The 13,648-nt window shown below is 46.7% G+C and overlaps 1 protein-coding gene across 2 annotated transcripts; it reads left to right on the forward strand.

Moving 5' to 3' along the window:
* Positions 1–10,107: 10,107 nt before the first annotated feature.
* LOC144701356 (uncharacterized) lies at positions 10,108–13,405 on the forward strand. 2 transcript variants are annotated; one of them, XM_078573152.1, is made up of 5 exons: positions 10,108–10,358; positions 12,270–12,384; positions 12,450–12,539; positions 12,960–13,070; positions 13,150–13,405. In XM_078573152.1, exons 1-5 carry the CDS (start codon positions 10,291–10,293, stop codon positions 13,249–13,251), a joined length of 486 nt encoding a protein of 161 aa, XP_078429278.1. In that variant the 5' UTR covers positions 10,108–10,290; the 3' UTR covers positions 13,252–13,405. The 2 variants fall into 2 exon arrangements, with proteins under 2 accessions (XP_078429278.1, XP_078429279.1); XM_078573153.1 differs by having other exon boundaries at positions 10,110–10,358; positions 12,972–13,070.
* The last annotated feature ends 243 nt before the right edge of the window (positions 13,406–13,648 follow it).

The raw sequence follows: 13,648 nt of genomic DNA on the forward strand, positions 1-13,648 counted from the left end.
ACACCCGGATTCAAATACTCAGGGTAATGTCGTGCCATCTTCAGTCTTGATTACCGCTTTTATCCATTTCGCGTTTTTACATTTCGTGTTTTCTCTCGTACTTCCCTTCTTCATAAACCCATTGTAGCAAGGGGAAATTCACGCATGAGGATACTTTCCCCTCCCTCCCTTTTGTTGGGCCCAAAACATTTTCCCTTTTCATTTTCTTTGTAGTCTCAAAGGGGGCCTATCCACCTCTCCCCTATAAAGGGAATGGGTGGGCGCCCTTGAAAAACACTCTTTGAATTTTGCATAATGTTCAGAAGTTGAAGAGTCCCTCATTGAGGAAGGAGGAGAAGGAAGGAGGAAGAAGAGGAAAGAAGAAGAGGAGGAGCCGCCGCCGCTGCTGCCGCTCACCCTCACGAGCGCCGCCGCCGCCAATGCGCACCATCGCGAGCACCCCCACCGTCACGAGCACCGCCCCCCCCCCCCCTGTCACAAGCGCCGTCGCCGCAATGCCGGCACTCGATACCGTCGTCGTCCGCGTCCACGATGCATGCACATGCGTCGTCCGCGCTCGCGCCTTCGACTGTTCACCGCTGCACATGCGCGCTGCACAGCGTGTCCGCGCCTCCGCGCCTCAGCACCCGCGACACCACGCCCCACGCCGCCGCGCCCGTGATGTCGTGCCTCGTGTCACCGTGCCCCGCATTGCCTCGCCCTGCGCCACCGCGGGCCTAATGTCGCCGCGCTCGAGACCCAGAGCCCGTGCTGCCGCCCCCGCGTAGCCGTGACTACCGCCAACCGCACTCATCATCTCTTCACCGGCGCCTGCCCAGACCATCGTACTGCCGCCACCCTCCGATACTGCCCTTAGGGGTGCTACCAAAATAATTGTCGCCGAACGCGACGAGAGGTACCCCCAACCTGCTCTTTTCGTATCTTATCTTTTTCGGTACGCTTTTGAATTGCCTCCGCCGCGCTCGGGTTAGACGTAGGTGAGAGGGACAGATTGAGAAAATGACGAAGAATCAGTCGAGAGTCTTACCTGTTCGGTGCGAGTCGAGCTCGCCCGTCGTGTGTGAGCATCTCTACAGGACATTCCCGTTCGACCGCATAGACGTCCTCGACCCCTCGGACGAGGTTCGCGAAGCCTGGACTATCCCTCCCTGGGCGACCCCGTTGAACCCCGGGAACGGCACACTCCCGCGAGTCGGCACTTGCATGTACTACATATAGATCTTTCGCGTTCCGTCATATATTATATCTATTTATCAGCATTATCAGACGACGCTCTCCACCGTGGTCCGATAGAGTTCCGTTATCGACACCAAGTCGCTACCCTCGGTGTCGACCGGGCAACGCTTTGACGACGTCCGGCATTAGGGTTGGAAACTTAACCTATCAATTGGGTTAAATCGATCCTTATTTATTTAATCTATATGTTGATATTGTTAATTAATAAGGTTGGTCTATAAATGTTATTGGGCCATTAAAGTTATTAACTAGAACGATACATGGGCCTAGAGGGTCACACGCACAAGGTCATAAGGGCATTGGTGGATATATTTTTCTTTGGAGGGTTTTTGAGAAAAACCTTACGTGAAATATAAAGAGGGAAAGGGATCTCATTTTTAGCACCCATGCAAGCCTCATTTGAGAGCCCCTCCCCTCTCCACTCTCTTCTACACTCATCCAAGGAAGAGTGTCTTCATGGTGAGGAGATCTTCAAGATTCTCAAGAAGAAGTGAAGAAGAAGACGTGGAGATCCAAGCGCTGAGTGATTGCGTGGACACTTCTACAGGCCGGACGCCTGAACGGCTTCAGAACGATCTCAGAGTGGCAAAGTCAATGGTGGAACGAGTTCCCCAAAAGGTACTACAAATGTTTTGTTTGATAGATTGATTGAGAATCGATCAACCAAGCTTCCGCATCCATGGAACGTATTTTTCATGGATGAACCAAACCACAAAACCCAACACTGTTAAGGTAACAAGAATGATGGATGATGATGACTGAACGGACGGGCGTTCAATACTATCCCATCATTCTGTAACAGCCATTCGTCATCTGTCATCCACCTATAACTGAGCATACTTGACATGTAGCGCGGGTTGCAAAAATTTGAAATGCCGATATTGACTTAATTCTTATAAGACAATATTGCTTGTACAGATTTTCATATTGAGATTTAGTTTGATTTATTGTGTTTTTCCACAAAAAATTGCATGTTTAACTTTGACTTTGAGCCCCTAATTTTGCCCAAAATCATGTGATTGACTTTTTAACGTCGACTTTGACCTTGACTAGTCTACACGAATGGACAGAGATTGGACTGGGCTAGTCTTTGTGATGGGGGACCATCCAGCTTCGAAGACACTATTGAACTAGTTTGTCGAGCGAGGGCTCTCACGAGAGACCCAACCTTCGGAGTTCCCGAACTCGTTAACGGGCCATAAAGGTTTGATGTTATCTTTCCTTGCATTTTTCGTGTTTAGTAGGCCATGTATGTTGGCCGCGTATGTGTTTGCTTTTGTTTGTTCTCACGTGTTTGGACCGCTGTAGGGACCTTCACCTATGTGTGTGTGTTAGCGCGTGTTTGGGCTTGTTAGTATGTCTCTCTTTCCTATTAGGGGGCCCCATTTACTTTTAATTGGGCCTTCTCCCTGATGAGGACCATCCGGTTGATCGCGCCCGATCCGTTGACAGCCACGTCGCGGAGCCTGAGCCAATGTGAAGAATCTACAATTCCACTATCAGGTTTGAGAAGCAGTGCCGTCATCTCGCTTCGTGTCAAGTGTCTTATGTAAATTTTTGTTTTTTCATTGATGTTGAATTGTCGGGAGGCCCTTCGTGCGTGAGTACCGGCCTCCTACATATATTTTATTTTTATTTAATTGTGCTTAATTGTCCTCTTTAGGGGGAGAAAACCATGACGGGCTTCTTCTTCCCCTAAAGAGCCCTTTTAAGGGGAAGCCCAATAGGCTTTCCCCTAAAAGGGGGCCCAATAGGGACACCCACAACTACCACTTACCCTTTATAAGAGGGGAAGAATGTGTTGGGTTCTAAGGGCCTTGACATGGATGAACAACACAAAACGATGCCCAGCGGAAGATTCTTTTTGCGAATCGAACGACATCAACAAAAACATTAAAACGATGTACCTTTGTACGAATCTCATTCGTGATTTCTTCGATCCCGGAGCGAGACGAGTCGAGATGCTCAAGTGTGCAGCCTCTAGATGTATCCACGCGGTCCTTGGCGCGTCGGATCTCCTCCTTCTCGTTGACGAGCCCCGTTCTTTCTCCGTCGGCGTCGTTACGTCGTCCCGATCACATCAGGGATGGAGAGGAGGTGTGGGGAGAGTGGAGAAGAAGGGGAAAGGCCCCTGAACAATTCTGGCCTGGGTGAATTTCGTTCAGGGCCTTCCCCTATTTATACTAAGTGAGTATTTTTCATAAAAACCCCCAAAACTTAAGTATATCTTACAACGTCCAAAATACCATTTGCGTGTGACCCTCTAGGCCCATGTATCAGTCTAGTTAACGACTCCAGCAACCCAATAACCTTTATTGGCCTTCCAAATTAATTAACTATATCATCATATAGATTAATTAATGTCGTATTGATTTAACCCAATCGATAGGTCGAGACTCCGACACGTGGGGTGCCAAGCTACACCTCGTGTCCTAGAAGATACAAAGGAGTGTGTATCGACTCACTCATGGAACCTGTTCGTCATCGGTTACCGTGTATGTATAATCCCTCATCCACTTGACGCTCCTTGGACGACTTCGGGTATGGTCAACTGTCAAACCCTAATCGATCATCTAAGTTAGTACTGATGCATTCGGAAATCATTCGAGAACTCTTCTCCGATATTTCACTGCCTTGGCCAAGGACTTCATTGCATCATCTTCCTTGAGCTGTCACCTCTTATACCGAGGGTGGACGATCCCATCTTGACCACTCAATCGCCTTCGTGTACTTCTTGATGCACTCGAACTAAGATCGTTTAGAATCCCATGATTAGAGACTCGTTGGCCATAGCCAAAGTACAACCGTCCGTCCACAAGACGTCTTTGGTGTCTCAGGTCTAAGGACCACTTACACAACCGTGACGTGAATCAACCTGATTGACAGTTCGGTATAATACCATTCAGGATTAAATGCGGATCAATTCAGTGAACTCTTTCCACTAAAGAGCACCCACTATCTATCCTTAGTGTCGCCACACTAATGGCTACGTGACCGGCCATACTCATCATATGAGTGAGGCTAGATAGTGTTATTCTATCCGAATACTTCGATGTCCTTCTCGCGTATCCTTTGAATAGGAATGTTTAGACACATGCTTAAAGACTAGTGATCTCCGCATTACGATCTCATCATAATTCACCAAGTCTGATCATGTATTCATGGACTTCATTATACGCATCACACGTGCACTATAATGAATATGTTCTATTAATGAACATGGAACGAGATGTGGAATGTGTGATTGGCTTGCCGGCCACATATATTTCCATCAGAATGGACGTGGGATCAGCATGCTTGTTGAATTTGAAGAACCCAGATCTGAATTTCATAGTAGCAGTTATTTTGTTTTAATGTGGAGTGTCCCTTCCTTCTCCATGGATAGCATCGCTCCACTCTACAACGAATTCTTGGGAAGCATCATCTGCCTACCAGTGCATCAGTCACTGGAATCAGCAGGAATTTCATATGCAGAACATCTTTGGTCTGCTATTGTGGATGTCATTTTCTCTCAGAATCGAGCCAGAACGTTGCCCTTTGAGTTGCATCTATCAGCTTGTGTGTGCTCGTGTCCAGATCCTGATCTGTCCACTGCAAAAGTATCTTCAACCATCACAAGAATTAATCAGAACTCTTTGGTAATTGACGACCTTCCATGTGCCCCCGATTGTGTTCGGTGGACAACCGAACCTTTTCTGTCTGGAACAATTGAATGCACCGGAAGCTCCAGCCCACAGATCTCCTGACACTGGATCTCTCTTGATCTCTATTAAAATGGCATTTTCTACATGAGCTTGACCTGAGAACTCTGCTCATACTTATTATTTTCTTGCCAGACAAGAGCCCGCAGCCTGCTCGACCCCTCTTTCTCCATCGCTTACAATTACCTTTACATCATCGGGATATTTCTTGTGGCGCACAGTCCTTGTTATCCTTAGTGATTGTCAGAACTCCCTATTGGGGCAAAAAAAGACCTCATTGATCTTCGCTCTCTGGACACGATTCTCGACGGTCGGATGAGTTGAAGAAGATTTGACAGTCTATCGTCCTGGATTCTTGTAGAATTTCTTTTATTGATCTTTATTTTCTGAAAATGATCAAGAGTTGCTGAAGATAATTTTCGTCACAATCATTGCTCTGTTCGTGGAGCATTCGTAACCCCGGAGTAGGCCTAGTTGGCCACCGGATATGATTGACAGTTTTCCAGGAAGATCATCATATCAACGAAATTTGTTACTAGGGAGAAGATTGGCGCCCCCGAGTGAAATCTGATGTTGACGGAGAATGACGATTGATCCCTTGTTGGTCAACGATCAAAAGATTTGTGTTGAATTTTGAAGCAGATTACCTCAATGGGCTGGCAGAATCGTGTATCCTTCATCCATCGCCAAAATTTCAACTATTTTGTTTTTTCTATCAATGACACTGCCTCTCATTGCCGTTGCCCGTTTGACTGCTTGCTCATCATGGGAAAATCGGATAAATTCCTGAAGCACATTACTTCGTTGGGGTGGGAGGGGAAGAAATTGATCAACTTGAAGATATTCTTCACGTCGTCACCGTTTTCATCCTCTGAACTCCAGCTCAATCGCTGTGCCACTCAAGATCCCGTCGCCGCAACATCGATGGTGGATGTGGGGAAGATCCGTGATTTGAAAATCGATTCTTCTGTCTGTGATTGTCTGGCTACACTCGGTTTCCTTCATCGATCAAGAAGATAACCGTCGCTTAGGGCCTGGACTCACACCGGACCTCCATCGCTAGACTCCTCGATCAAATGCCTCTTGGTATTTACTCTCCATTGTTGCTGATTCACACCGTCAGGACAAGGGGTCAAAGAAACAAACTCCATATCGATGCCCAGAGATTTCTTTGACGTGCACACGACAACCGAACCTCCGGACTCGTTGTCTCATAGGTACCTTGGTCTTCGACCTCTCTTGAACCCAGGTTCTACCCTCTCCTATTTTCTCAGTATTATTATCTCCCTCAGTGCCGATTTTGCGTATTCCTCTGTCTTGAGTGAGTTCAAAATTTAACGTAGGTCTTAGCCACCGCCATTGTGTTAAGAAATTCTCTATTGATGGTCTTGGATCCGATCGTTCACGTCGATGGTGTGGACCTTAGTGGACGAAGATCGTCCCCCTCCACATCGACCCTTCGAGCTGATTCCATGGATTATTGGGAGTTTGATCATGACATAACCCGTCCGGCGTCACCTAATTGCTTACGTCCCTGATCAACAAACGATCGACGTACTTTCTCGTTAACTTTTTTTCTTTAAATTACATACATCATTTCACGTGTCAATTTCTGAACATCGTATTACATCACTCCCTTTTATTTCTAAGGGGGAAGGCGCATATTTGCCTTTATAAAAGGTGGGGCCCGCCCATAGGAAGAGAGAAGAGAAGAAAAGATTGAAAAATGTGATTTTTAGTGATTTTTCCTAATTTTTTTTAGTGTTTATTTTAGTTTTCATCATATTTATGAAAATGCCATTGCAAAAATAGAGAGAGAAAAAACCCTAGAGTTCACCGGAAACCGCCGCCGCTGCCAACGTCCTTCTCGCCTGCGACCGTCGTCTCCATGGCCAACGCGCCGCTGTTGCAGCCTTCCGGCCACTAATTGCGGCCGCAACCACAATAGCAGTTGCAACCGCCGCAAGCTGCCGCCCGCAACCGTCACAGCAACCTGCTGCCGCAAGCCGCCGCCCGCGGCCGCAAGCCACAACCACTGGCCGCCGTAGCAGTCTGCGACTACCGCACCAACCTGCGGCCGTCGCAACAGCCTACGGGCGTCGCGTCAAACAACAGCCGTTGCAGCCACTCGCGGCCGCCACAACCACAACTGCAACAACCGCTGAACAAGCGATCGCCATAACCGCTCACGGCCACCACAGCAGCCCGCGACTGTTGGAGCCGTTGGAGCTGCCGAAGCCATCGCCGTCACGGCCGCCGCAACTGCCTGCAGTCGCCACAATCCTAGCAACCTCGTAGTGGTGGCGACAACGTCAACGCATCATCTTCGGACACACCGCCACCGTAATCCGAGATGCCCCGCATCCTGACTCGTCGCCAACATCAACTGAAGAACCGCCTTGGTAACGACCAAGTCAACGCACCGGCATCAGACGCGTCAGCATCAGACGCCTCTCCACTTACACACGACACATCCCGCATCATGACACGTCGTCAACGCCAGATCTAGAACTGCCCTTTGACGTGACACGGTAACACGTGGTCTACTTTATTTTATTTCTCGTATTTTCTCTTTCCTCTGAGGCCTATATGTAGGCCAATGTTGCAAGAAACATTGGGCGAATTTATTTTCAAGAATTGAAGTTTCTTTCTTCTTGGAAGATTTGCCTTAGCCCTCTCCCCGTCCCATTCCGATCACCGTCGCCGCTACCGCGGCCCGTCGTTGCCACCGCCGCCCCTCTTCGTGAGACCGTAGCCCGCGCAGGCCGCCGCCGCTCACATAGGCCACAGCCGCTCAGGCCGCCACCGCCCGCACAAGCCGCAGCCCGCGCAGGCTGCCGCCGCCCGCATAGGCTGTCGCCCGCGCAGGCCTCCGCCCACGCAAGCCGCCGCCGCCCATACAGGGTGTGGCCTGTGCAGGCCGCCGGAGCCCCGCACAAGCTGCAGCCCACACAAGCCATGCCACCCATGGAAGCCGTAGCCTGCGCGCACCCGCCATGCCCGGGCCACCCTCGCAGCCACTTGCCGCTGCGCATGCCATTTAGATTTCGGGGCACTACCCCGAACCCCGCAAGGGGGCGACTCCCCCCTTGACCCCCCGCCAACTGACCACGTAGTTGGATCCGCGACATCCTGTCGAAGCGCATGTCAATTGCCGGCGCCAACAACGCGTCAAGAATCTCTCGCATCGCCACGACGCACTACTCTAGTGTCGAGGTACTCTCTGCACTCTTTGGTGATCGTGTTCTTCATCCAGTATTATTCGAGTGTTTATCCACCGCCGTCGTATTTGATTTGGATTTTGAATCTTCAAGTGACTAGTTGAATAGGCCTTTGAATCTTCTAGCGATCGCCGTCCGAATTAATTGAACTTGTTGCTTTGTTTTCACCGTGGTGGTTGAAGACAATACTCTTGCTCTCGACGAGGAAAGGGACTGCACCATCACTATTTCATCGGATATAATTCTTCAGAATCGATCGTGTGATTTGTGGTCCTATCCATTCCTTAGTTGTCCAATATCCTTCACCGTTGTCACCCCTGCCCGTCTCCTCTAGTCATCTTGCATCACATAGATTGCTTGGTCCCACATTAGTCCTAGCAGTCGACGCAGCCTGCAGCGACCACACCAACCCTAGCGACCGTTGCACCCGCTAGGCGACAACCGGGCTGCAAATTTCTTGGCCATCTAGATCTACGCTAGCTGCGGTCACTACCACCGAACTCGTTGTCATCACGCCCGTCTCCATGCATGGCCCCCTACTTCACTCTGCCTACTTGCGCCGCCGCGCTTACTTGAGCTGCCGCGCCTACTTGCGCCACCGCACCTACCTACGTCGTCATCACGCCTACGTGTTGCTCGCCCTCCGCTGCTGCTGAATCAGACACCGCTCGGGCCTACCATTCTTGGTATGCTTGTCAATTCCCTCTCGGCATTATATTATTTCTTTGAGTGCCTCCGAACGTTTTCTCCATTGTCGGGGTCAGATTAATGATAGATAGGATTCGCGTTCTGAGGATTAGGATTTCATTTGGTACGTTCTTGGTTGAGACCGTCGAAGGCGTGCGCAAAAGTGGCAGTAGCGGATCTCTCACTGTTGGCCTTCAACCCAACCTCTAGATCATGGGGAGCCTAGTTGCATTCCCAGGTCGCACTTACAGTAGCCTATTGGTCGTTGGTCTCCGTCAATGCCAGATTTGTACTTTACAGTGATTTCATCGCTACATCATCATTACTTGCATTACGCTGTGTTACATCACTTTGACTCGAGAAGAGAACTTAGGTTTTCGCTAAAATCAGGCCGAGATGGACCTGTGACCTTCCCTATCGATGAGCAATGTAAGACTTTCTAGACTCTCCAGTCTAGGGCATCCATCTTCGAGGTCATCGGACCGTGGGCAGCTCTGTTAAGGTAACACAAATGACGGATGAAGACGACTGAACGAGGGGGGGGTTCAGTCCTGTCTCATCATTTTGTAACGGCCATTCGCCATCCGTCATCCACCTGTACTCTGAGCTTACTCAACGCGTAGCTATAGTGCATGGACGCGGACGTGACAATTTTTTTCATCTCGGGAAGAAAAAATCCTCCCGTCCAAAGCTACAGACAAATTTCGAGATGAATATTCGTCCAGGGGACGTCCGGAGGTCTCAGACGGTTGACGGACGAATCTGGATGGAAATCCGCCAGATTCACATTCGAAGGTTGAGATGTAGCTTTGTGCCCTCGCAATGACAATTTGCATCAAAGTCCCTTTTTTTTTACGTGTTCAGACGAACGCCGCTCAGAAATAATTGTACATATGGCCCTTTGCATTCTCTCTCCTCTGTAATTCCCTAAAAACTAAGAAAAATCTATATCAATATATTAAAAATATAAATGGTTTTTTCGTCAGGGACGTGGGACGGGACGAAAATTCGTCCTGGAGGACTGAACGGTTTTCTTACCGCCGGACGGAAGTCCCGTCCGTTGTCCATGCTCTGAATATGGACGTCGGACGAGACGAAATCCGTCCCGTCCCCCCATCGTCCACGTGTAGCGCGGGTCGCGAAAATTCGAAATGCCGACAGGTGCAGGGCAGTGGCATTATGGTAAATCAATTCTTTGGATCGGGCATTTGTTTTCTGTGATCTGCGGCGACTCCCTTGAAGTTTCCGTTCTCCTGCCAGATCTTCCCTTTTACTTCTTCCTGTCTCTCTCTCTCTAGTTCTCTCTCTCTCTCTCTCTCTCTCTCTCTCTCTCCGTCTCTTCCTTACTCCAGGTCTTCGGCGAGGGTTGAGGATCTGCGCGGGGCGAGGGGAGATTGAATTTTGTGGAAAGTCCAGACCTTGTTTCTTCAGTTGGTGGTTTCGGAATGGGGTTCGTCTCCTTTGTTGGCCGGGTGCTGTTCGCTTCCATCTTCCTTCTGTCCGCCTATCAAGAGTATGATGTCCCACCTACCCTCTTTTTCTGGATCTGAGATGAAATATTCGTTCTTTTTCGTCATATTCAATGTGTACGTTGTTTTAGGTTTGCTACTTTTGGAGATTTTTGATGGGATCTACGTTTTTCTTTCTGGGGATTTTTTGCTTGACTTGCGCTAATTTTTTGCTAGACTATTGTTATCAGCCTGGGTGGAAGATTTTTAGCTCGTGATCTCTCCCAAGAAACATTTCGTTTGCATTTCTATTCAAGATCCTGGTTCCGTTTGTTTGGCTATTATCCTCGAGTCTGACTCGTGATTTCAGAATGAAAACTTTGCTTTGCATTCTTTGGAATGGTGCCTTTGTGGCCAAGATCCTACTCCGGGACGTTGGAGATCTTGGTTGACACGACTAGGGAGCTCTGAAGAAATCGTTTTTAGTGCCAAATCCAGTCGTTTTTCTTAGAAATTCGTTTATCACAAATAATTTTATAATCTTCCTTACCCCGTTTGCTGATTCTATTTCCTCGGCGTCGAAGCTGTTTCTCTTTTCATCGCTTTGCACTTTTTCGCAAGTCTGTTGAAAATAATCGAAGTATTATTTTTTTATCATAAAAGTAAAAAGGAAATATCGCACATCTCATCGTTTGGCTATGCAATGATCTATTTATTAGGATTCCTATCGTTAGGGCTATAATCTCATCTTTACAGTCAAAACCTCCCATTACCTAGTAGGTGGCGGCAACCACTTTTCCTCTCTTAGGTGGTAGTGTCTTCCGCTGTAACTTTTTAGTGTTTGCTTCTGCAAATTTAGCCAGAAGATCTACTAAGAGTCGTTAGTATTCGAAAGTAATAGATAAAAACTCATATCTTCATTTCATAATATTCCCCTGTTATGTGTATTTCCCCTTCAATCACTGTTTTTTCCCTCTCTGTCTCGGGAGAGTAAATCGTAGCTCATTCACGGGCTCCTTTTATTTTGATTGAAACTTATTCGTGTCCATTCCATCTGTGCTTTTTATTACCATGAGCATTTCTTCTACACGGAAATCTGGTCTTCTTCATGGGCAAGTTATCCTTGAACTCTGCAAATTGATAAATATGGGTAGTGTATTCTGCGGATTTGATAATATGTTGGGTGTTTGTTTACATGGAAGGTTAAGGTTCGAGAATTCAGAGTGTGGTAGGATTTTGGTTTGTTGTTATTCAACACTATGGTTTTGTTCCCTTTTTCAGGTTTTTGTTCGCCAGTTCTGACGATTTTAAAATTTAACGTGATAGTTCTCTCGGAGGAAACAATTGGATGCTCTTAATCTTAATTAGGTTAATTTTCCTTTTTATTTTCCATTGAAATTTGTGAACTGGGAGTAGATTTTGGGTGCATAGATGAGCTGTATCGAATTATAGAATTTATGTTCATTGAAAAAGTGTAGTCTTTTCTTATTTCGAATGACAAGGTTGATCATTTTGAGACGACACGCCAAGTCATATAAATAGAAAATGCTCCAAAATAAATTCCTCGAAATGTATGTTCTGTAACCAAATGGATGCGTCAAGCAAGGGGGGATGTGCATCACAAACTAAACAAGTGAAAATGAATTGAGAGAAACGAACAACTGAGAATCGGTCAGGATTACCCCCGCTGGACAGCAGGTTGGCTCCCTGCTTCTCCGGCCTTTCAAAAGCTTCTTGAAAAGGACCAGTGATGATCTCCCACTTTCTACTCTTATCATTTACAAAATCTCTGCATGTGCCACTTTCTGTGCAAATGTTTGTCATTGCTTGGCCTCTCACTTCAGTTTCCTCTTTTTCGTTATTGCAACAAAAGTATTACGGACCTTGTAAATCAATCAAATTTAGAAGCTGTTGGCTACGTATTTTTAACTTTTAATATATTCAATCTGAAGATTTTATCCACCTGTATCTCAAAGGTTTCATGAATTCGGAGTGGATGGAGGACCAGCAGCCAAGGGCTTGAAGCCCAAGTTTGACATCATGTTTGAACACATCCACTCTTATACAGGATTCAAAGTGCCGGAAATTGAAGTAAAGCCTCATCTTCTTCTCTCTCCTGTCTTTTTCTCAATTTTTATTCACACTGTTGTGCTCAGATGAAGCATGTGGTGGCTGGGACCATCGCATTGAGGGCTCTGGGAGGCACTTTATTCATATTTGGCAGTTCCTTTGGAGCCACAGTTCTGGTATGTTCTTTGTTTTGCATTTTTAAATTCTACCTATCTGGATATCGGCTGCCTAGGTAAAAGTGTAAAATATCGGGATAGAAAAATGTAAAGTCTGTATGGGAAAGCAACCAAAAGCCAAATTTCGAAAATCTACGTCTTCTCATCTACATTCGGATAGGACCTTCTTGAAGTTAAGGAGGAGCAAAGGGGGTACAAAAACGTGATGTGGATGTTCTTATGTCTTAGCTATGGGAATCCAAATGTCAAAATCTAAATATTCTCACCTTTCGAATTGGACGTTTTCCTAGTTACAAGGATCAAAAGGGTAGAAGAGCTGGACAGAAAAATGTGAATTGAATGCCTTTATGCCGAACACATGTGAATCCAAATTGTAGATCTACAGCTTCATAGCAGTGTAAAGCAGCTAATGACCTCCAGGATTCATTTCAGGCCCTCTATTTGGCATTCATCACCCCCATCATTTATGACTTCTACAACTATGGAGTAGAGAAGCCGGAGTTCATCAGCACCTTGTCAAAGTTCACCCAGGTTTGGAGTAGAGAAGTCAAGATGAATTCTTTTTATCTTTCCTTCAACTGAATTACTTCCTTTCAATTCTGATTTGCAGAATCTGGCGCTCTTTGGAGCGCTGCTCTTCTTTCTGGGGACAAAGAGCTCGAGTCCAAGGAAATCTGGAAAGAAGAAGGCTCCCAAGACGAAGACCAACTAGGAAAGAGGTATGTTGAAAAATTACAGTAGGGTCCAGAGTCTTTAGTCAAAATTACGCCGGGTTTTGGTAGATTTCTCCTCTCTTGCGTGAACAATTTAGAACACGCTTCCTTTGTATTCCATCGTATGATTTTGTTTATTATTGTGTTATCTTAGCACCAAGTCTCTCTAGTTTGTTATTCGTTGTTTACATGTTGGCCGTTTGTTCTCTAGTGTGTATATTAGTGTGAGAGTGATATCCTTGATGGTGTTTACCGACTTGTAGGGTACAGTTAATGCGAGTGTACCAATCACAGAATTATAATGCTTGATAATAATAATTCACCAAGCTTTTGTTACAGAGCTGTAAATATATGTTTCTGAAATCCGCTTAGGGCACACAATTTTATACATAATAA

Source organism: Wolffia australiana, chromosome 3, assembly GCF_029677425.1.
Source record: "Wolffia australiana isolate 7733 chromosome 3, ASM2967742v1".
Classification (NCBI taxonomy): domain Eukaryota; kingdom Viridiplantae; phylum Streptophyta; class Magnoliopsida; order Alismatales; family Araceae; genus Wolffia; species Wolffia australiana.